The sequence below is a fragment of the Eulemur rufifrons genome, chromosome 6 (genome assembly GCF_041146395.1).
Source record: "Eulemur rufifrons isolate Redbay chromosome 6, OSU_ERuf_1, whole genome shotgun sequence".
NCBI lineage: Eukaryota > Metazoa > Chordata > Mammalia > Primates > Lemuridae > Eulemur > Eulemur rufifrons.
This window is the reverse complement of record NC_090988.1, coordinates 2,012,213-2,035,012: the sequence shown is the minus strand read 5'-3', so window position 1 is coordinate 2,035,012 and position 22,800 is coordinate 2,012,213. Positions and strand designations below refer to the sequence as shown.

The 22,800-nt window shown below is 46.3% G+C and overlaps 1 protein-coding gene across 4 annotated transcripts in view; it reads right to left on the bottom strand.

Annotated features, from left to right (window-relative positions):
* Positions 1 to 22,800, bottom strand: part of ETS1 (ETS proto-oncogene 1, transcription factor) — a 95,108-nt gene that overhangs the window by 40,716 nt on the left and 31,592 nt on the right. For 3 of the 4 annotated variants that reach the window (XM_069470688.1, XM_069470690.1, XM_069470691.1), the window contains exon 1: positions 21,789 to 22,170. The exons of the other annotated variant lie outside the window; for it this stretch is intronic. In XM_069470688.1, the coding sequence (XP_069326789.1) occupies positions 21,789 to 21,870 (82 nt within the window). In that variant the 5' untranslated portion in view covers positions 21,871 to 22,170. Of the gene's footprint in view, positions 1 to 21,788; positions 22,171 to 22,800 lie in introns of those variants that run through there. 4 annotated transcript variants of the gene reach the window in all.

Here is a 22,800-nt window from a genome sequence, read left to right as displayed (position 1 = left end):
ACTGCACAATTTTAAACCAGAATATAGGGACCGAATGCCGAGTGCCACTGGGCTGGGAAGACACAATGACTTTCTCCCAGTTAATGAGGCTCAGAAAGCAACATTTTTTCATCAGTTTTGAAAGGAAATTCTCTCTCAACTTTCTTATTTACACATTACATAAATATATTTTTAAACCAAAAAAGGACTGTTTTCCAATGGGAAAAAGCCTTGTTTGAGATAAAAGCCAGTCTTCAAAAACCCCTTGGAGGAAGCTGAAACCCCACATGTCTTGGTGCTGCAGAAAGAAAAACAAAGTGGACATTCTTCCCGCATTCTACCGCTTTCTTATGCAGATGTATCTGCTTTTAATAAATAAATCTGGACAGACAAGGAAAAAGCCTACTCACACACATTCACATAGTGCCACTGTCTTCCTCTAACCCAGGGAAGCCACGATGAAAAGTACGAACGCGTAAGTCCATCTTCCCGAGCAGGAGACACACGCTCTCAGGATGCCAGCCACAGGCGCGGAGCAACACGCCCTAGACAAGCACACCCGGACCGAGCTTTCCAGATCCACAAAGCAGTATTTGGCATCGAGTGATAATCAGTGGGAAACAGCCCACCACACTTCCCAGAAGTCTGCTCACTTAAGACATTCAGTGGCTACCTTTATTTTCAGCCATTCAATTTCACTTATAAACCATAATAATTATTTCAAAAAATGATTACAGACATAAAATTAAAATCTGCCTTCTTACGAGTTCTATCCATCGGCTCTCATTCTGCAGGCTGAAGCCACAAAGTACAAGCTAATCTTTCTTCATCTGACAGCTTTTCAATTGCTTTATTCCTCCCTGGCGTGGTCTGTGGCGGCCCCCAACCCAGAAGCACTGCGCCACGCCTGTGTTCCTAAAGAGCACCCGCGCATTCCCAGGCCAACTGCATGTTCAGGAGTTCAATGAGTACAATGAGATGATCGTTTTACTCCATAAACTTCAGTTGGTGCAGACTAAGGCAACAGGGATTTTTCTAATAGCCTCCTTACAAAAGCCTCTCCAAGTACGCTGCCAAGCCTGCTCCTTATAAACTGGTATCGCGCCAGTTCTGCATCTACTCACTGAATTTTATTAACCTCATTGTAGGGCTCTACATTTGGCCAGATTAAACTTCACCTTGTTTGTTCTGACCCATGTTTCTATGTCCAGGGATCTTTTCTGTACCATGAATCTGTCCTCATCCTCTTAGCCGTCCCTCGCAGCTTTGCACCATCTGCAACCTACTAAGTGTGCTTTCTGCATCTTTCTCTATTCTAAGCCCCTGATACAATGTTGAAAAGGCAAGGCCCACGTACTGATCCCCATAACATAATGCCAGAGACCATGCATTACTCTGACACTGACACATTAATCAAGACCCTTTGGGTATAGTTGTTCAACCAGTTACAAATCCCCCTGACTTTACTATCATTAGATCCACATATCTTTGCCTTGACCACAAATATATCACAGAAAGACTCAGACAAAAGCATTACTGGAATCAAAATAGGAGGTTACAATATTCAGTTCATCTACCCATTGTGGAGCCCGTTCCTCCCCTTGAGTTTATCCCTAAGCACCAGACGGGGCAAGAGCAGCCGACAGAAATGGCTGGGCTGGAATTCAGACCTCTGCACAGTGAGGGAAAGACACACAGAGAAGGGAGAAAGGGAGGGGGAGAGCCTGCAGCCACAGCAATGCTCTGCTTCCAGAAACAATGGGCAGCTAGAGAACAATGGCTACAGACAAAGTCTTGGTCTATTTATATCTGCCACTGTTAGTCCCAGACAGGAGGAACTGGAAGTCTGCCCTGCATGCACAGCTCCAACTGGACCCAAGCTGGGAGGAAGATGAGGTCACCAAGAATGCTGCCTGCTTAGGAATGGGCTTCCTTTTTGCTCACATAGTTCCTTCTTAGCCTAAAGAATCTCTTTAGCCAAGTGAAGAAATTTGCTTGCCTACTGCTAAAATACCGCCGCTGCCGAGGAGTAGATGAGAAAAGTAGCTGCGGCTTCACCCAGCCCAGAGCAAGGAGGGCCTCTCTCCATAGAGGTCAGAGGAGGGTGGAGATGACAAGGAAACACTAACCAATCGATGGAGGGCAGCTGTATGGTTTCTGAAACAGCAGTCTTACCAGGTCTGTTAACTGCACATGTTCCGGAACACTGTAACAGAGCTTTTCCATGGGAGAGTTCTCTCCTCACTTCTTTGGAGGGAATAAAGAGGCCAGGCTAATAAAGAGACGAAATTCACAGATATGTCTGTATCTTATCTCAGTGACCAGCTCTCCTTCCCCAGTACTTCAGCCCCTTTTGACAGTGTCTCTATTTTCTGGAATTTCATCTTTTGCTCTCACATGGCTTTGGAGTGATAATCAATTTTAATCTTTCCCAACTGTGTTAGTTACATTCCTAATCCTCCTACAGCCTTACTAAAAAGGGCCACCAGTGGTCAGATCAGCCTGCGACAGACACCAAACTGAAAAGGAGCAGCACCTAGGCCCGGGAGGCGGGCCCCCTGCGTCCGCTGCCTGCCTTCACTGCGCCTTTCCACCCACAGCCCTCAGCAGCAGCAGGAAGCCAACAGTCAGCAACTGCACCCCTTGGATCCTGTCCAACCTTACAGCCTTAAGAATCCTAAGTGCAAAGCTGGAACCTCCCAAAGACAAGAAATTCAGGGCTTACTAAGGAGATCCCCTGCAGAGCAGCTTCTGACTTCCCTCCTGTTCCTGGAAAACCAACATTTAAGTAGATATAAAGACCTAAATGAGATCATTTTTCTTCCTTTTCATTTAAATAGCTTAAGATGTTTCACTGAGAATATCCCAGGTCACCATGCTGGGAGGGAGCTAGTATCAAACACTTAAATGTTTTATAATATAAAGGCATAAGCACAGAGCAGGCAAGTGCTGGTCACTGCCGGTGCCCGTGGAGCCAAGGAATGGTTAAAGTGGATGCAGTGTCCCTTCCCAGCCCCTCGCTCTCTGCATCGGCCTCACAAGTGCACGAATCAAGATGCTCAGGGTTCAGAGCATCTGGAGGGTGCGCTAATAAACTTGAACTACCAGAATAACTGAGATAAAACGCACAGGGCTGCAAGAGGCAAACATTCCAGTACCTCTTTCATTCTATGCAGATGGTGGAGACTGAAACCCAGATGAAGCTTTGAACACCTAATATGCAGCAAACTGTGAAGACCTAAGTGAGTGCACGGGCCACTGACCTGGCCCAGGACTTCATTCAAACACTGCCTCCTTGCCCTCTCCCCCAAGCCCCGCTCCCCACAGCTAAACATTCCCTTCTTCCGCAAGGGCCCTGCTGAATCATCCCAGTGTAATTCAAAAGAGCCACATGGGAACCACATGGTAGGAGTGGGGATAAGGCAGAGAGACACACATTCTTACCCTGGAGCAAGGCTGACATCAGAGAAGACACGAAAAGCCCCACCCATAGCATGTCTGGCAAGCGCATGACACAGCCCTTCCCTATACCTACAGTCTTCAGAAAATGCCTGCACACCAGCTAATGCACCAAAAACCGACGGCACTGGCCCAACATTGAACATCTCATGGAATGAAGGCCCCACTCAGTTCAGTAAATCCAAATGTACGTCCCTAATGAGGAGTGAAAAATCCTGTGGTTTTAATAATTTTGAAGTCCCAGCTCCAGTTTTCTGAGCTGCAAAGGAGGTGTTTAGGACCCCAAGAGATAAGCTTCAAAGGCAGCCTGGTTACCTACTCCCCCTAAACCATTAGGTTCATTGCTAAGCCTATCGTAACACCTGAGACTATCCCAAGGTTTGTGCAGACCTACCTAAGCACCTCGTGCATTCTCCTGGTGTGGTCACACTTTCCCTGCGCCTCTGTCCTGCCCCCACTATGGCTATAGGATGCATAGAGCCTTATCCAGTGCCAAAAAGTAGAAAAGAGGAATTTACAGAATTTGCTATAAAACATTAACAACTCCTTGGAGGAGCATTCTCCTTCCTGACAACCAGACGTGGTTATAAAATAAATGAAAAGTGGAGAGGAAGAGAAGTCAAGCTCTGTCACTAATCAGGGGGTCCTACCTGATCTCTGGAACACAGAATTAGAAGGGACTTTTTATGTCCTCAAGTTCAAAACTTTTCTTTTACCAATGGGGAAAACGAAGCTCAGGGAGGTGACATCAACTCACTTAAGCCATGTGGTCACTACTTCTAGACCTCTTCACTCCCTGTCTGGTCATCTTTTTCCCTCTACACCATTGCTGTTTACGTGCAGCAGTGGATTAGGAAGGGGAAGGTCCCCCTCATATCTTTACCACCATCAGGCCCTGGGTCACCATTCTGGATAAACACCGTTCTTCCCCAAGTTCTTAAGAACCACAGAGGAACAACCCATCCAGAGATCTAATAAGCATGATGGGATGCTATGGACCCATGATGCCACCTGCTTCCACTCCAGGTGATAAGTTTTGAATACCAGTGGTCAAACTCTACCACAGAAGAGTTTCCTGGGAGCAGAGATTCCTGTTGCATACCAGGGATCATAAAGCAAGCAATCTCCAATACTCAGCTTCAATCACATGACCACACGCGTGACAGCCCTGACATTGGAGGGTACTATTCCTCTCAATCCGGAAAGAGTGAAGACAGTAGTTAATTTCAGTGATCTAGGGAACTTTATCTAAGAAGCACTGAAAAAAGAATTGATTGCCATCACGTCATTTGAAGGTTCATAACACTGCCATTCCAGTCCCACTGGTATTTCAAATAGAGTTACCAAAACACAGTGATAGGGTTGACTGACAAAGCCCAAACATAACATCAGGGGCATTGGCCTATGAGTTGAACCTGATGCATCTAATTAATGAAACTATCGGTCTAACCCCAAAAAGGCCATGGCCTGAAACAACACAAGCAGCTCCAGTTCTAAATGCAAATGCATTCAGAACACAGAGGCCTAAGGGCCAGGAAAGATACACCTAGCTGTGATCTCTTTTATCTTCCATATTTTTTTCCTCTCCTTCTCGATGGGCCTCTCCTAATGGCCCCAGACACCCAGACTTCAGCATTCTGGCGAGCCTGCTGCTACCCCAGTCTTGCCCACGCAGGTCCAGAGCAGACAGCATCGGACGCCTCTCCCAGTAGCAAACCCAAGAGGCTGATAAGTCGCCAGGCAGACCCAATCTCCAGATCAATGGGCAAGACAGACCAATGGGTGGAGAGCAAAGAAAAAGTGATCAATGAAAAGGGGGAGGAGCCGAAGCCACTCTCCATCTGCCTGGGTGGGTAGGGATGGGAGAGACCAGGATGCACAGCCGTCATCCGCTGCTAACAAATGGCTCTGCCTCATCAGGAAGCCATTAGGAAATGCAGCCACCACAGCCCCAAGCGCCCCGGACTGCACTGTCTGCATGCAGCTGGTGAAAGCACTATTATCCTGCCCAGACGACACCAGCTCACCGCACAGTGCAGCCTAGCAAAGTGAGCCGTCAGAAGAAAGCCTGAGCTTCAGTGGTGAGGGAGGAGGGACCTTCGAAGGCTGGGAGGGTGCAGCACTTGCCCAGGTGTGTGCTCTGAGCCCCTGTCATGCCCAGGCTAGACAGCATCCCTTTGTTCAAAAAGAACTACCAAATGCTAATGGGCACAGGGCTTCTTTTTGGGGTGATAAAAATGTTCTGGAATTAGATATTGGTGATGGCTACACGACTCTACGAATATGCTAAAATGCCCTGAACTGTATACTTTAAAACAGTGAATGCTATGCGAATTATATCTCAATTTTTAAAAGACAATAAATTTAAACATGAGAAAGGGAGAGAGCTGCTGGCCCACCTGCTAGGAGCCCAGCCATGGCAACACCTTGGTCACTGAGAGCCAGGGACCCTTCACACAGTTCCCCTGCTGGGGGGGGGGACACGCCCCACTGGGTGCACAATGGCGATGCGCCCACAGCGTGACGAGAGCTGTGCTTATGAGTAAAGCAAACGGTTTTGCAAGGCGGCTGAGTGAGGGGGCTCCAGAGCACTGGGGGGAGGGCAGGAAGGAGCCCATGATGTCCTGAGCACTGGGTGTGAGAGAGGGCAGGCGGTCGAGGTGTCAAGGACGATGCCCGTGGCCAACGGCTGGCATTACTGGGAAGGGACGGTGGGGAGGGGATGAGACCTCCCACACCTGCCTCTGTCACATGGAAATCCTGTGCGATGGCAGTCGGGCCACGCTCACTGGGAGGCCGTGGCAGAGGCTGGGCAAGGTCCATTTCCAGGGGCAGACACCTGGCGTCTGCACCTCCTGGGACCACTTACGTGAGGATGGAGAGGAAAGGCCACGGGCTCCAAGACACAAACAAAATCCCTCAAATCCCCTGGCCTGAAGAGTCTCCCCAAAGAGACTGCCAAGCACTCGCTGAGGGTGATATTTTCATTTTGGTATTTGTATGTGTACGGCTCTCCCCTGGCTGGAGGTTTCTCTCCCAACCTCTGGGGGGAGACAGAGGAGAAGCAGACAGGACAGCACCTCAGGTGACAAAACCCAAGTGGGGTGGGGGCAGGCTGGCCCGGCGGGACTGAGGACGGTGCAGTCACAACACTGTGACGACAAGGGATCTTTTGGGGAAATTCTTTTCCAAGAGGGATCATGAGTTTTGCCCCCTGGAATGCCCCGGAGCAGCTCTGCTGGGCTCCCGGGCCTGACTCAGCCGGGCAGGGCTCCACCTCCGTGAGTAAATAGACCCGGGGAGGGCGGGAGGGCCGGGAGGGAAGGAGTGGCCACGGAGCAGGCAGGGACCGGAGGGCCGGTGCGGACTCCGGGTCAGGGAACAGACCAGATGAAATTTCAGCGAGGGGCGGTGCAGCAGAATTCAAGAAATAATTCTCTGAGCCTCACACACCACTCCAGTTGGGATACAGCCCTGCCTTGGCAGCCGGCTCATTGCTGCTTTATAATATACTGAATTAGTCACTGGATTAGCAAGCACATTTACACACACTGGCACGCAGCTGTTTAAAGACACAGGATCCCCTTTTCTAGGTGCCAGATTCTGGCTGTAAATCAACCTTTGCAATCTGGCAACTGGCAAGCCCGAGTGGTGCGCGGTTCCTACGGAGTCTTCCTCAGGGGAGGCACTCTGGGGACGGCGGCCAGACCTGGGCTGGTCTAACAAGCATGTGTTTGCTGGGTGACAGGAGGGCGAGGGGCAGAGAAGAAGGCAAGGACAGTGGGCTCTTCCAGTCCTGGAGCTTTATTATCTTCAGGTGGCCAGGTGGCCAAATGAATTCCCAGCGCAGCCTGGCTCAGGAAGTGACACCTGAGTGAATGGAAGTTCCAATCCTGCCTGGCTGCATTACCAGGTAACAGAGTTTTTGCCCTAAACCTTGGATGCCTAGGTCACCTCCAAGGAAAGAAAGGATGCCAGGGCAAAGAGGAGAAAGTACTTCAGCAATTAAAATAAGGTCAAATCCTGGTAACAACAATTCCAAGAAACCTCCCTGTTGAAGTGGCAAGGATAATGCCTGAAAATAATGCTTTAGAGTTGGGAACATAACCCAAGCCCTTACTGGAGTTTGGTAAGTATGCGTGAGAGGAATTTGAAAATAATGTAACTGGCCACAGGGACTGCTCCGGCCCGCTTGGTTATGGAGGTGTCAAGTGGAAAATTTTCTGTAACCAGGTTAACAGTAACCACAGTTTTAACAACCACTGAAGTAATAACAGCATCAGCAGCAATGAACATTTGTGCAGAATTTGGTGCACAATGGTTTGTTGAGATAATGGTTTATTGAGTCTCTGTGGCAACGAGAAAGTATTTTACAGGAGTAAATCCTAATAGCCCCCAAAGCTCTTTATTATTATCTGCATTGTAAGGAGCAGAAAAGCAAGGTTTAGGGAAGTTAAATATTTGCCTAAAAACAAACGAGTAAACAGTAACTCTAAATTCAAACCCAGGGCTGTCTCACCTCAAAACCCTGCTCTTTCCACGACACCGTGCTGCTTGCAGTGAGGACTATCATAACCCACATAACAAAGCAAGGCTATGAGATTCAGGGACATGGACTACTTACTACCAAGCAACCGACACGTAAATCCCTTCCCTTCGACTTAGAGGTCTCACCTATCAAATGAGAAACAGAATTTATCTATATCATAAAATCATGGTAAGAAATCTGTGGCATAGGCCGGGTGTGGTGGCTCCCGCCCGTAATCCTAGCACTCTGGGAGGCCGAGGCGGGAGGATCGCCTGAGATCAGGAGTTCGAGACCAGCCTGAGCAAGACTGAGACCGCGTCTCTAACTAAAAATAGAAAGAAATTAGCTGGACAACTAAAAATATATAGAAAAAATTAGCCAGGCATGGTGGCACATGCCTGTAGTCCCAGCTACCCAGGAGGCTGAGGCAGAAGGATTGCTTAAGCCCAGGAGTTTGAGGTTGCTGTGAGCTAGGCTGATGCCATGGCACTCTAGCCCGGGCAACAGAGCAAGACTCTGTCTCAAAAAAAAAAAAAAAGGAATCTGTGGCATAAATAAAGCCACCTGACAAATATAAAAACCAAGAACCAATTACTAAATGAAGTGAACTGCATTTCGGCTCCATTAGAACAGGAATCTGGAGAAGATTCCCAAAGAGATTTGTGACTTGCTTACATGGGTAGAGCCTAGTGTGTATTCTGCACCAGCTTCTGGAAATTCAAATGTTACTTCCTTGGAATTGGTTTGGCCATAAAAACACTGAAAATATTATTTTCTTACAAAGCAAAGCAGTTGGGGGCAATTGGAGACTTGACTCATCTTTGCTCATCCCTCTGCCTGCACCATGCCAGGAAGTAGAACGCGCTGATCAAAGCCCGGCAGCGAGTCACCCAGGGCTCGATCTCATGTGAAAAACTGAATCGCTGTTTTGTTCACCCAGCACCCAAAATCCTTTGGAGACTTTGCAGCTAGCCTGAAAGTTCAAAGTTCTTTCATCAGACCATCCATTAAAGAGCATGGAAAAGCCACAAAGCTCCCCCCAAGAGAGGTCTTCACAAATTCAGAAATAAATCCTTTATTTTTTAAAAAACCTCCAATGGAATCAGAGGTTAAGTCCAGGTCCACCACGTAGATGTTGATTCATTCCATGTGTGTGTTTATTTCTCTACAAACATTCCTGTTGCATCAAGTGGCCTCAATGCCTAGACTTGTGCCTCTGAATAGCCCCTCCCTGGAGAATTCTCAAGTATGGGTGGAGCTCTCATCTCATTCCTCAATTTCCCAATCTGGAAAATGGGGGCCAAAACACTAATTCCATTTGCAAGTTCAGTAAGTTTCGTCAGCCACCTTCCATGTGTCCTTTTTGGATTTGAAAATGCGTAGTGGAAATTATGTGAACTGTATTTTTTGGCTTTCCCTCTAATAACTTATCTCAGTGGTAGATATTTGCAAACTGAATGTTTTCTTCCTAACCCTGACAGTAATGAGGACCCTAGAAAAGAACACACCACAAGATGAACATCTCAAGAACCGAGGCCTCTTACAGGAACACTAGCAAGTTTTGTCTCCAAACAGACCTAAGTAGGTAAGACTTTGTAATTAGAAAGATCTAAGTTAAAATTTGTAACTTGAAAATTCTGTGCCCTTGGGCAAATTATCTAAACCTTTCTGAAACTGAATTTCTTATCTACAAAATGGGGATTCAACCCCCAACCTCATAGGGTTGTTTGAAGAGTGAGATTACACTGACCCTTGAACAAAAGGGGTTAAACGTCACATGTCCACTTATATACAGATTTTCTTCCACCTCTGCCACCCCTGAGACAGTATGACACCTCCTCTTCCTCCTCCTCCTCAGCCTATTCAATGTGAAGATGAGGATGAAGACCTTTATGATGTTCCACTGAAAGAATAGTAAATACATTTTCTCTTCCTTACGATTTTCTTAATAACATTTTCTATTCTCCAGCTTACTTTATTGAAATAATATAGTATATAATACACAGAACACACAAAATATGTGTTAATCGACTGTTCATGCTATCAGTAAGGCTTCCCCTCAACACGGGAAGGCAGGCTATGAGTGGTTAAACACGGATTTTTGATTACACAGGGTTCAGCACACCAAACACCCATGTTGTTCAAAGGTCTATATTTCTGTAAAGCACATGGCAAAGTGCCTGACACATAGTAGGTCCTCTATAAATACTAGTTTCACCTTTCTCACTCCTCTAACTGAAATGCGGATATGTATAGAGACCAAAAGCAAGCACCCAACAGTTTTGAAGAACATTTGGTTTCCATTAAGAGACAAGGAAGTTGTAAGATTGGACTCTTGATCTAACGTGAAATCCAGGATGTATTTCCGGTACACACACGACTCCCCTTTGGGGGATGTATTTAGCATCCCCACTCTGTATCGTATCTCCCACTAATTTAAAAACACTCCTTGCATCACCAAAGACTGCAGAGTACTTCCTAAACATGACTCATTAACTCTCCCACTCTCGCCCAAAGAAAGGCAGCTCCCTGGCTAGGAACATCCTTCTTCTTCAAGAAGAATACAGAGGGGCTGCAGAGATGCGGCAACAGTCTGGCAGCTCGGAGTAAAGGCAGATTCAGGTATCCCGATTCTCACACCGGGCAGCAGGGAGTAACAGGATGACCACCTCTGTCAGCCTGCCCAGCTGACAGCACAGGAAATATCAAACCAGGCAAAGGTAAGACCAAGGACCCCTTAGGCCTGACCCAGAACCATTCGTAACTGAAGAATACTATGCCAGAGGGCTGAACCCCAGTTTCAGGAAGAAATACACTTTGCAGCTACACTAGGATTTGGTTTACAAGATTTTCCTGACAAACATTAAAATTAGTGCACAGATTCAAAAATGCCAAACTTGTAACTATTACCTCCATTTTTGCTACAAACAGGTGTACCACCATCAACTTCCCATTCCCGTCTCCTCTGCCCCAATAATCCAGAGGCACCCGAGGGCACTGAGGGCACTGACGCTATTCAGGATTTACACCTACTGCCACAGAAACAGCATCACGCTGAGAGGGTACTGCTCAGGCTAGCAACCTGTTACTTGGCCTTGGAATGCTCTCGCTTCCAGAATGTCCACAGCAAGCTGGGAGGGTGGGGGAGGGCTTACTTTTTGTTGCTAAGGAACACCACATTGTATTAAGGAGATAATCTAATATAACTTTGCTAAACTCTGAGTGTATATACCTGCTGCCCTAGCAAATACCCCCTGTCCTAAACAGAAACTAATAGGGGGAAACAAATCACTCATCTAAGATTTCATTAATTCTCTTATGCTTCATTGGCACAGTTACTTCCCATAACGAGAATGCAGTGTGAGATTCAAAGGTTTCTCCTTATTGTCTTGTTTTGTTTTGTCTTCCCGAAAGCACTCTTTCAGCTGCCTGAAGCTCCTGCTACTTGTTAAAATGGACCTTCTTTGCTAAAGGGGGTAAACTGAGGCACAGAAGACTAAAGCAATGTGCCTTATAGTTCAATATGGGAAAAAAGAAATTGGACAGGAATTTTTTCCAAATCTCTATCGATTAACACAAAAAAATGTATGTCTCAAAGTCCAAAGTCAGCCTTCCCCAGAAGGAAACTGCATATTTGGAGAAACCCAGCTTCACATTCTAACTCTGCCGCTTACTTGCCATGCAACCCAGGCAGAGAAACTTGGCATCTCTGCTCTGCACTTTCCCTGTTTGTAAAGTGTTGGTAACTCAAAGGATTACTATGGGCTCAAATGTGGTGAAGTCACAAGTCAAATTGTAAAACGTGATCAGATTACGGCCAAGTTTTAAGATGAACTGGTAAATGATATGCACAAACAGATCGTAATAATTCCCCCAAATTCAGCAAACTTCCAAATATTTCTGAGAATTCCAAAGACAACAGACATGGAATTTAAAAGTTAACTTCGCTGGGTTTGAATCTAAACTCCTCCACTCAGCAGCTCCACACCCTGGGGCATTCATTTCACCTCCCTGCCTCTTCACCTGGGAAGTGGGAATAATGCTTCACTATTAGGGATTAGGGTGAAATAATGAGGATCTTGGCACAAGGTTACCACCCAGTATCTCACAGAAAATGAACAAGGCACAAGGGAAAACGTGAAGATGAGTGGAGATGAGAAGTGCCCACGCAAACACAGCAGATAAACTCTACCCACTGTCATGGCAGTTTTCCTTGTTTCTCCCCCAAAACTGGCATGCTGAACTTAGGTCCCTGCTTCTGAAAGAAAAGGGTAACTATGATAGACCTTTCTCAGAATGCAGAAATAACATCAATAAAATGAGATTTCAGATAATAACTGTGTGCAGGGGACGCTCTTGTACCACCATGGGAGCGGCCTCTGACAAGCAAAGCAGCCCACGCTCACCACAGCTCACGGCACAGTGGCAGCTTCCTGCACGGCTCGGGGAGCCAAAGCAGGTGGTATCTTGTCTGCCCCCGACTCCTCCATGCAGCTCTGCCTGCTGAAGGGTGAGCCAGTGGCTGCCCAGACACCAGTCCAAGAGCAGCCCGGAGCAAGCAGGCCTGGCCCTTCCCTCTGTACAAACCGCAGGCAGGGCCCTGACTCGCCGGCCTTGTCAGGAAGAAGCACGGAGGCGGCTCACGGCAGACTGCACCCCTGATGCAGGAGGCCACTGTTTCTGAGCCGAGCAGTGCACTGAGGAGGGACAGGCAGATGAAATAAGCTCACTGCTCTGGCCACATGCTCAGCCTGAGGATGCAGCTGGGCTGGCTGCTTCACCTACTGGACCCCAACTTACATCTCCTTCCTCCAGGTCGGCACCTGCACTGGAGCTGCCTTCCTCTGCAAAGGTAGCGAAGGCGTAGGGAAAAGGAAGCCGTTCCACTGAGAAAGAACAAGAGGAAGGCGTGACTCCCGGTCCAGTGTCACCACAGGACAATGTGTCTCCAAAAAGATGAGAAAGAAAGAAGAACAGGAGGAGAGTAAGAAAGTATAAAAGAACCAAGAACTAATGAAAGAATGAAAGAACAAACAAAAGGAAATAATTTTAAAAGGAATAATAATTTAAGTGGTATTTCATAGACTTTTGGAAAAGCCCCCATCTGGACCAAGCATTGTCCTTGGCTAGGAATTCCAGTCTCAGGTGGCCTGGTGGGCAGTCTTGGGTCTGCTGTTTCCACTCTGTTTATGTGGTCACCTCTGAAACACTGTCACCACAAGACACTGTTTCCCCCATGGTGAGCAAGGTTGACAACAAATTCTGACATCTTTCTGTCTCGGTGGAAGTTGCCTTTCACGAAGGTACCCAAAATTCCCCAATGATTGAATTGTTATTAACAGAATTTGGGAGAAAACATCTAAAAACATCCCAATTTTGCCTACCTCTTGAATGACAGTATGTGCTCTCTTTGGGCCTTGGTTATTTTAAATATAATATTACCTGAAGTGATAAAATTTCAGTGTTAGGGGAAATCTTACAGGTCATCTTTTCCAACTCATTTATTTGACTGATGAAGAACATGAGGTTCAGAAAAGTGCAATGACTTGCCTAAGGTCACACAGACAAGCAGATGCAAAGCCACGGCTAGAACTCGAGCCTCCTGACTCTGCAGCGGTGACGGCCCAGAGTGGACACCCTGCTTATTTTGCACACAGTATTTCTTCTCACCATGCTGAGAGGTCTCCCTTATCATGTGGGATTCTTGACTGCATTCTGTGCACGTACATAGAATCTCGATGATGTAAGACAAGCTATGCATAATGTACAGCATTAGCGTAAATTTTTAGCAAGGAATATAAAAAGGAAAGAGGTATAAATACTAGAAGTATAAAAGTCAGTTGCAAGGAAGCTCTTTCACTGAAAATGTCCTGTGATAAATTTTCTGAAGGGTATTTTAAAATCAGACTCAACAATACATTCTTATTTTGGACGCGAATGATGATAATGAATTACCCCAGCACAAAACTGTAATTGCACAAAAATGTCATTGAGAACAGGTATAGCACCTGGCACATAGTGTGAGTTCCTAAATACTTCAAAAAACACATATCTACATTCACCATTCAGCAGATTCCCTAGTTTGACCTAGGTTATTTTCCATTTGTACTCTAAAAATATGTACCTGATTGATTTTGTCATCTTCTCTGAGGTTTAACGCTTATTCTGATAAACTGATATAGAGGTTTTAACAACTAACAGTATGAGTGGGAGGGAAAGTAATGCCAAAAAAAAAAAAAAAAAAAAAAAAAACCTCTCTCATAAGCCTGTTCAGTAACACTGCTCTGCCCCTAAAATCTCCCTGCTTTCAAAGGCAAAATTCATCCTGAGATTCAAAATGCTCTTTAGGTCCTGGTCTCATACTTCTTTCTTTCATCCCTTTCTACAACTACGTTTTTTTCTTCATGTTTATGTAAGCCTTTCTTTCATTTCAAACTTGCAGCACTCTTCCCACGCTGTTCTCTATATGGAAAATAACCCTATCCCTGTTCCTATACCTCCTTCAGATGCTTCACAAGTGCCCGTGCTCTCCATGAAGCTGACTCATGAAACTGTCATAGCCAAGAACCGTTGGAAGAGAGGGCACAACGGGCACAGAAAATACAAATAATCACTGATCCATGCACACTTCCACAAATTCAAACACTGGTCCTTCTGCACTTTTAGCCATGGAAGCACCTGGAGCACAGGCAAGACTTCATCACAGTTGTCCTGACCAGCCATGAGGGGTTTGAAATATTCAGAAGTGACCACACAACACAGAGTGGAAACAGCAGACCCGGGACTGCCCACCAGGCCACCTGAGACTGGAATTCCTAGCCAAGGACGGGCATGGTCCAGATGGGGGCTTTTCCAAAAGCCTATGAAATATCACTTAAGTTCCTTCATTCCTTTTTTATTATTTCCTTTTGTTCATTCTTTCATTGATTCATTAGTTCTTAGTTCTTTCATATTTTCTTATTCTTTTCTTGTCCTCATTCTTTCTTTCTCATCTTTTTTTAAGCCAAAAAGGATGTTGCAATTGAACCCATCATTCCCTTCCTCCCTCCTGAAGAACTGAAGGCTTGTTTTTTTACTTTTGTTTTTGTCCACTTTAATGGTACAAAAAAAAAAGCCAGAACACTTTTTTTGACCCCTTTTTATCCCAACAGTAAAACTTCTCATCTTGGATAAACATTAAAACAAAAATTTTAATTGTCTTCACCTGTACAGTGATGGCACTTCCCTCTACTCTAAAGTTCATTTTCTCTCTCTCTCTCTCTCTTTCTCTCTCTCTCACACACACACACACACACACACATGTTCTACATGCAGAAAGTTTACAGTTTCTCTACAGAACCTTGCAAAGCAAAACTCAACGGCTTATCACGGCTACCCAAAGCTACCAAGAGGTTTCAAATGCTTGACGTGAACTTGTTTGAGGTTGATTTTGAGCTGTTTCACAGGCACTGAGAAATATCATATATTATGCATCAAGAACAAATTTAAAAATATAACTCATGGTTGGGGGAAACCACACTGAACTTGAATTGCTTCAAACTCTTAATCTGGTCCTGTCAGCTTACTCTGGATAATCTAAGCCCTAAGATTAGCAAGTGAGAAAAGATATTTTAAAGAGTATTAATGTCCAAATTTAGTGTCTAAGTAGGGTGACTCTTGTCTGCTGGGAGGGTCCCAGTTACTGTCTCCATTCTGGTATGATTATCAATAATGCCACTTGGTAAATTATATGATCTCCCTCTATAAACCACCAAGATCTAAAATCTAATAGCCTAAAAATTTCCAATGCTACTTTGGGTCTAAGAGCACTATCTGAGTCAATATTTTACAACTCTCAGGGACAGAACTAAATGCTACAGAAAAGAACTAGTGAGAAAAGCCAAAGAGGCAGTAAGAAACCACATTTGGAGGGTCAAGTGACAGGCTTAATTCCAAGGAAAGCACCTGGGAAATATGGCAGAATTAGCCAAATCAATAAATATTTACAGCTTCAATAGCAATATTTTGAGTGTGTCTGTAAACATGGCTCTCTGCCCATGAAATCAGACCTACCACACCTTACACTACAGACCTGTTTCTTTCTGAATCTGCATGGAGATTATAAACTACACAATTAAAAGAAAAAGGTAAAGCAGATAGGCACAGAGCTTCAGAAAAGTAGCCAAGTAGAAACAGCTTGTTTATGCAATTTGGAAAACACCCACTAAAGTTTTAGAAAAAAGGTATCTTCAATCCAACTAGGAAAAAAAAAAGCAAAAAGTAGCTACGGACACATGACAAGTAAAAATGATAGATTTGGGAATAGTCTTGACATTCCTAACCCTGAGTTAAGAACAGGTTAACAGCTGTGAGGGAAGGGTGGACCTAGAATACCACAAACACAGAGACAAATGTCATCAGGGGTTCCATCTGAGCACAGAAAGAGAGCTGAGGCCGCGTTAGCAGCAACTAAACTCAAGTGGAGACCATGCTGTTCACATGCAAACTCCTGCCTGCAATCACCGCGTGGGCCCAAACATACCAATCATTCGAGAAAATGCTCCCTATAATGCAGGAACCGACACCGTAACCCTAGACGAGTGAGTGGCCAGGGAACCTGCTTCTCTGCGAGCCATGGCTGTAGACTGCCGCAGGTGTGCAGGCGGAGTCCGGGGGCTAGCCTGCCTTCCTTACACCCCGACACACGCAATGGACTTAAGAAAAACTAAATTGCAAGGGAAAAAGCAAAATTTGAGCCATAGAGAGCAAATATAACTAGCCATGGCCTCTTTATAGGCAGGAAAATTAAACTTCAATTGTCTTTAAAAAATGAATTAGGTTGCCGATCCACATCTCTCATCATCCAGACTGTGGAAAAGTCAACACACAGCAGTGCCGGCGACGAAGGAGGTAAAGTGGGCAGAATCGGGAGGCTCAGGCAAGGACTGATCTTGGAAGTAAACACAATCAGCTCCCACCTGTGCGAGAACTATGACATCTGGAAGGCGCTGGGAAAACAAGAACCCTGGTTCTCTGCTGTGCAATCGGAGTCCAGCAGTGCTGAACCTTTAAGCATCTTCCTAAAGCAGCATATCTGGACTGCCAGGCCCGGGGACAGCCCACAGGACAGGCCTTTTCCCCAAGGGAGCACCGGAGTAACGATGACCCCATCTGATTCAGTTCAGAGAAGTCTTGCAGGATGGCAGGGCGACACTGTACTTCCTCAGCCCCAAAGCACCAACCAGTACTGCCTTCTCAGAGGCCCAGGTTTTAATTTCCAGAGATGCCGAGAATCACATACTTTTATTTTTAAAAACAAAATGCCTGCAACATCTCATCCATTTGTAAGTTTCTAGACTGTGGCCTCAGGCAAAGTATGCACCTCTCTGAATATCATTTTCCTCTGAAAAATGGAGAAAATAAGACTTCCCCCCCACCCCAGAGTAAGTGTAAAGCATAAAAGTGCTGTTTTATGTGAACGTGCCTGGCACACAATACAGGCTCAATATGCATTTCAGAATATCCCTGTAACTTTTGAATGGCAGGAATCTACCCTCAATGCAAGCTCCCGGAACGCCACCACAGCCATTGGCTATTCCCTACACAAACTGCAGAGACATCTGTACTTATACTGTCACTGTGGCCACTGCAGAGTTATCTGCTGTAGTCTTTGAAAGAGGGAGCCTCTTTCCTGAAAAAATCCTGAAGCTCTCAGTTTTGCAGAAATTTTGATGGAGCCCAGAGAAAGCGGGGCTCTGGGAGGTTGACCATGGGCTGGTTTGTCCCCTAGAGGGAGGTGATGCTCCTACAGGGTGGTCTGGCCTCTTTAAGAGAAAAAAAAAGTTACACAGACAAAAAAACAGCAACACAAACCAACCAAAAATGCCAGGAATGCAAGCTCTGCCAACCAAATAAATAAATAAAATGTGAGATACTTTATAATAACTGGACATATATTTCTCAACCCTGCATAATTGAAAAACTGTACTTTTCCATCAACCCTGCAAATGTCCCCCTTACCCCTAGACTTGATGTCCTTCCTGCTTGGAGGTGACATTGCCAACTTCCATCACCTAAAGTAACCAGCCAACTCTGTGCCTCTGTGACAGTCAGACCTCAAGACACTCTGAATGTTCCTGCTCACTACATTTGCTCCCTGGAGATCAGAACGAAGCTTCATCAGCATGAGATCTCAGCTAAGCAGGTAAAAAAAGTCTCTGGAACTTTACTCTTTTTTCCCTCCCAAATAATATTAATAGATATGGGGAAGTGCCCAATACAACCACCCTACCCCAATAGACATTTCAAGAGTTTCTGAAAATTCTACACTGGTCAGGATCATTTTTTGTTGATTTGTTTTCTAGTTAACATATATATAATGCATATGTAAATAGAATTTATATGCATCAGGCACTATTTTAAGATTTTGCACATATTCATAGATTTAATCCTCTTATCAACACTATGAAGTAGAATGATTACACTCATTTTACAGATGGAAGACCTGGAGCACAGAGACATTAAGTCATTCTTCCAAAGTCACACAGCTACTAAGTGGTCAAGCTGGGATTCAAACCCAGACAGTCTGGCTCCAGAGTCCCTGCTCTGAACCACTGGGCTCTTTAGTCACTAATGGAGCGTGGTCAGCAGGGATCTGGGAGCACAGTGAACAAGTGATCTAATTGCCTAGGCAGCTCTGCCCTTCTTCCTTGTCTACACTGATGAAGAAACAAAAACTGACCAAGCAGGATGAGGACAAAGCTTCTTCCTATCTCTCAGGGCAGTACAGTGCCCCACAGATGGACACCCTCTGCTGCGGTGTGGTAGGGGAGGGGCTGATCCTTTTATCCTTATAAAAGGGCAAGCATCGAAAATGGGAACTCCTGCTCTTATCTGGACATCAGGCCCACCTCACAGAGAAGGTGGAGCAGAGTGGTGAAGGAGAGGAAAAATTAAGCGGCTTGGGAATGTGTTTGCTTTGGCACCCAGCCTGGGGCCCCTTCTTAGCAGGCTCCACACCAGGGGAGAACCAGGAGGGAACCCAATGGCTATATTTATTTTTAGCCTATTTAAGATCGGAGAACCTTGCAATCACACCCGTTGCAATCAAACAGTATATTACACTTACAAGGAAAATTCAATTCTAATGTTCTTTCAAAGTATATGTTAATTTGGTACTTAACGCTATCAAAATCCTGTGAGGTCTCAAAATAGAATAAAAGTGAATAAAGGTTCTTGGTCAGGTCCTAGCACAAAGACAGGCAACTAGTTAGGTCTTCCAACTCCTGTTAGGACACCCCACTTCTCTACTCCTTCTCTTCGGCTCTCATAAATTTTGGAGGGGCGAGGAGGAAATTCTGGTTTAAACATTTAAGCCAGACAAGATCCCACACTAGTTGCCTCCACACATAAGAAACTAAGCAGTCCAAAGAAATCACTCTGACAAATATTTAAGTCACAGCTGTGGACACAAAGCTGCGCTGTGAGAAGTTAAACTTTAAACACATGTCCTATATGGTCTGATGGGCAAAGCAAATCCCCACTTAGCCAATGTCTTGTCCTTCCACTAACAAAAGCACGCAACCCTGCCAATGTTTCTTCCATCTTTGCACCTGCAAGTTTAAGTCTCAATTGAAGTTTCTTTGCTGAGTTTTTCAAAGGTAACTTGCAATATTACTCAAGGCAACATGCAATGAGAAGTTAGAAACAGGGATAATTTTACTTCAGCCAGCGGCTCACTAGGTATTTTTATGTCAGTTTACTTTTTCTGTGCCTCTATCCTCCTCTCTGCGGTATGGATATAATACTCACATGTAAGCAAGTAATGGTCCAGAAAAAATCAGCTAAAACCTAGTTCTTACATTCTACATATATTTTCAAGTTTTTCTTTATTTTTTCCAACAAAATAAATAATAATGCTAGAAATCAAATATCTTTACAATGAATAGCAGAAGGTTGCTCAATTTCTTTGGCCAGTTGAAAATGTGTTTTATTGAAGGTCAATTACAAAACCTGATCAGTGGCTTGGAAATCTTTTCTGAAAAAGAAAGCCATTGTAAAGGTGCTTCTTATAGCGGATGCTGACTGTATCATTCGGCCTTACTGTCCCTATTTTCAGATAAGAAAACTAAAGAAAGTTACTTGCCCAGGGCTTCTTTTTTTATCAACAACCAAAATAATAGCACCATATACTTTAAATCTAATATTTAATATTAAATTGCCAAAACAAATGCTCAGCTGTTTACTGTGATCTAAAACATGTGTTGCCAGGGGCTCTTTTTCATTCCCAGCAAGTAAGATCCATTGTAGGTATGCGCACTGACATATCTACACAATACTTCCCAGACGACCAAATCTCTCTTCCCCATAAACACTCATAACAACACATAGAAACAAGCCACTCTTAAGGAAAACACCTATTAGTTGAGTTTATGTCTTTGCTGTGAACTATCTTCACTTCTCTATATGGTTTGAATTAACTGTGACAAACAGAACTTATTCTGGCTTCCTTGAACCCCCAAACACAGCCATCATAAGCGACATCATTTCTGAATTGTAGTTCTAAGTGCCTGAACTGTCTCCATGGTTGCAGTCTATCTTAGCATTGCTCTGACCATCGTCATCCCTGTGACAAGAAACAAATTCAGCCTTTTTTATACACTGCAGTCCTGGAGTTGAATGTTTGGGGGCCCAAAGGGAAAGGACATGATTTATGTGTCTTTATTAACATTTGTAAAAGATCTCAGAATGACAAAACATCATCTTGGCTTGTGTTGAAAGTTTAAGATGATTAAGAGAGGGTTAAAAGAAGCAGCTAATTATGGCAGAGGCAAAGAAGTGTTAACTACAGGGAGCAGCAACTGAACTCATTGATAATCACATGCAACAGAGGTGCATATTACTGCAATTAATTATTTTCCAGAACGCATCACCTTCTCTGTAAATTTTTCTATGTACCTTCACCTTCAAAATTACCAATCTCCAAGGATAGCTGGCAGTTCCCTACCCTAAAGAAGCATCTTTCCTTCCCAAACTGCATTCATTCTGGGAATGCTGTAGGGCCAGACTCCCCTAAGCTGCTTAGCACCAAAATCAGTGTCTAATAAAATTTATTTCCTATCCTTCTCTTCTTCAACTCTATATAAATCAAAGAGTTGGACAATATGATGAACCAAAGACACAAAGTGACGTTTGGGGTTGGGATGCCTTGCCTTCCTTCTTCTAACGGCTCTTGGTACCAGAAACAGACAGATTTATGGCACATTAGAAACACAAGGAAAGTAAGTAACCTGCGTGAATAGGACAGGATGCTTCCCACAGTTAAGGGGATAATTTCAGTTCTCCACCCATCTCCTTACCCTCAACCCAGAAAAGAAGAGCAGGACAGTAAAGGACATGTGACAGGGGCACTCGGGGCGGCAAGACATCACTTGAAAGTCTGCTTGAAGGCCAGCCGGTCAGACCGCCCAGGGCCCTCCACCCAGCTCCGGTTCTGGGGGATGATGTCCTCTGAGGCACTGCCTGTCCTCTCCCCTAACGTTGAGGAATAAAGCCAGAGGGTTCTCGCTCACTTGGGAAAATAGAAAAGCAGAAATGGGGGGGGGGTGACGCTGGAAATTCTATAAGGTTTTTCCCACTACTCACAAAAATACAGCTGTGAAAATAAATACCACCCCACAAACCAAGGGTCTCAGGCCACCAACAGTCCTCCTCCAGCGGCCAGCAGCATCCCCCGCTCCTGCAGAGACACACGGCCTGAGGGGAACAGCGGAGTGGGGAGAGGTGGAGGGGACCCCTGGCCCCTGCCGAGAGCTGGGTGGGGGCCGGGGCAGTCACCACTCACCCGGGGAAGGGAAAAGCTCCAAGTCGACTTTTTCCGTCTTGATGATGGTGAGAGTCGGTTTGAGATCGACGGCTGCCTTCATGGTGCCAGGAGTGGGGGCAGACGGGCTTATAGCAAGTTTGCTGTTGCTGTTGTTTTTCTTTTTAACGGGAACGAGTAACAGGGGAAAGGGGCCCAGGAAATCCGACTTTCTGCCCTAAAATCGCAAATTCCCGCTGACTTTCCCCGCGCCCGACGTGCGCGCCCGGCACTGTCTCCGGGGAAGTTGGCACTTTGCGGAGAAGTGAGCGCGCTCGCGTCGCGCCTCGCCCGCGCCCCGCCGCTCCCTCCGGCCCGGCCCTCGGCCCGCCGCCCGCTCGCCGCCGCAGGCCGCTCCGCTGGCTCTCGCGCTCCGGCGCCCGCTCCGCGCTCGGCCTCCTGCTCAGGGCGTCTCTGCGCGCGGCGTCTCGGCGCTGGGTCCGCGCGCCCCGGGCCGGCGCTCTCCGCGGGGGGGGCGGGGCGGGGCTCGGGGGCGGGGCCGGAGCGGGGCGGGGCCGGGCGGGGCGGGGCCAGCTCCCCCCAATCGCCGCGCGGCCCAAAGCGAAAGCGAGGGCGACGGGTGCGGGGCGACGGGCGCGGGGCGCGGGGCAGGGCGGCGGGCAGGGCGGCGGCCCGGGCGGGCAGCCGCGGCCGCGAGGGAGGGAGGGTCCCGGCGGACGAGCGGGCTGCGCGCGGAGGCTGCCTCGCGGCCGTTTCGGGAAAGTCCGTCCGATTCTCCACGCATTCTTGAGGGCTTGGTCACCGGCTCCCGCCCCCTCCCGGGAACAGCATAGCTTTCCGAGTGCGTGTGCATCATTCATTCACAAAGCCTGACACACAGGACGTGAGGCATGCGGATGAAGGGCCGAGCGTGCGAGCCGGCGCAGGGGATTCGTGGCCAGTGTCCTCAAAGGGCGCGCAAATACTGGACTCCAGCCCGGCAGTGAGTCAGGGACTGTTTCTGGAGGAGCCGTCGGCTTCTCAGGGCCACCGA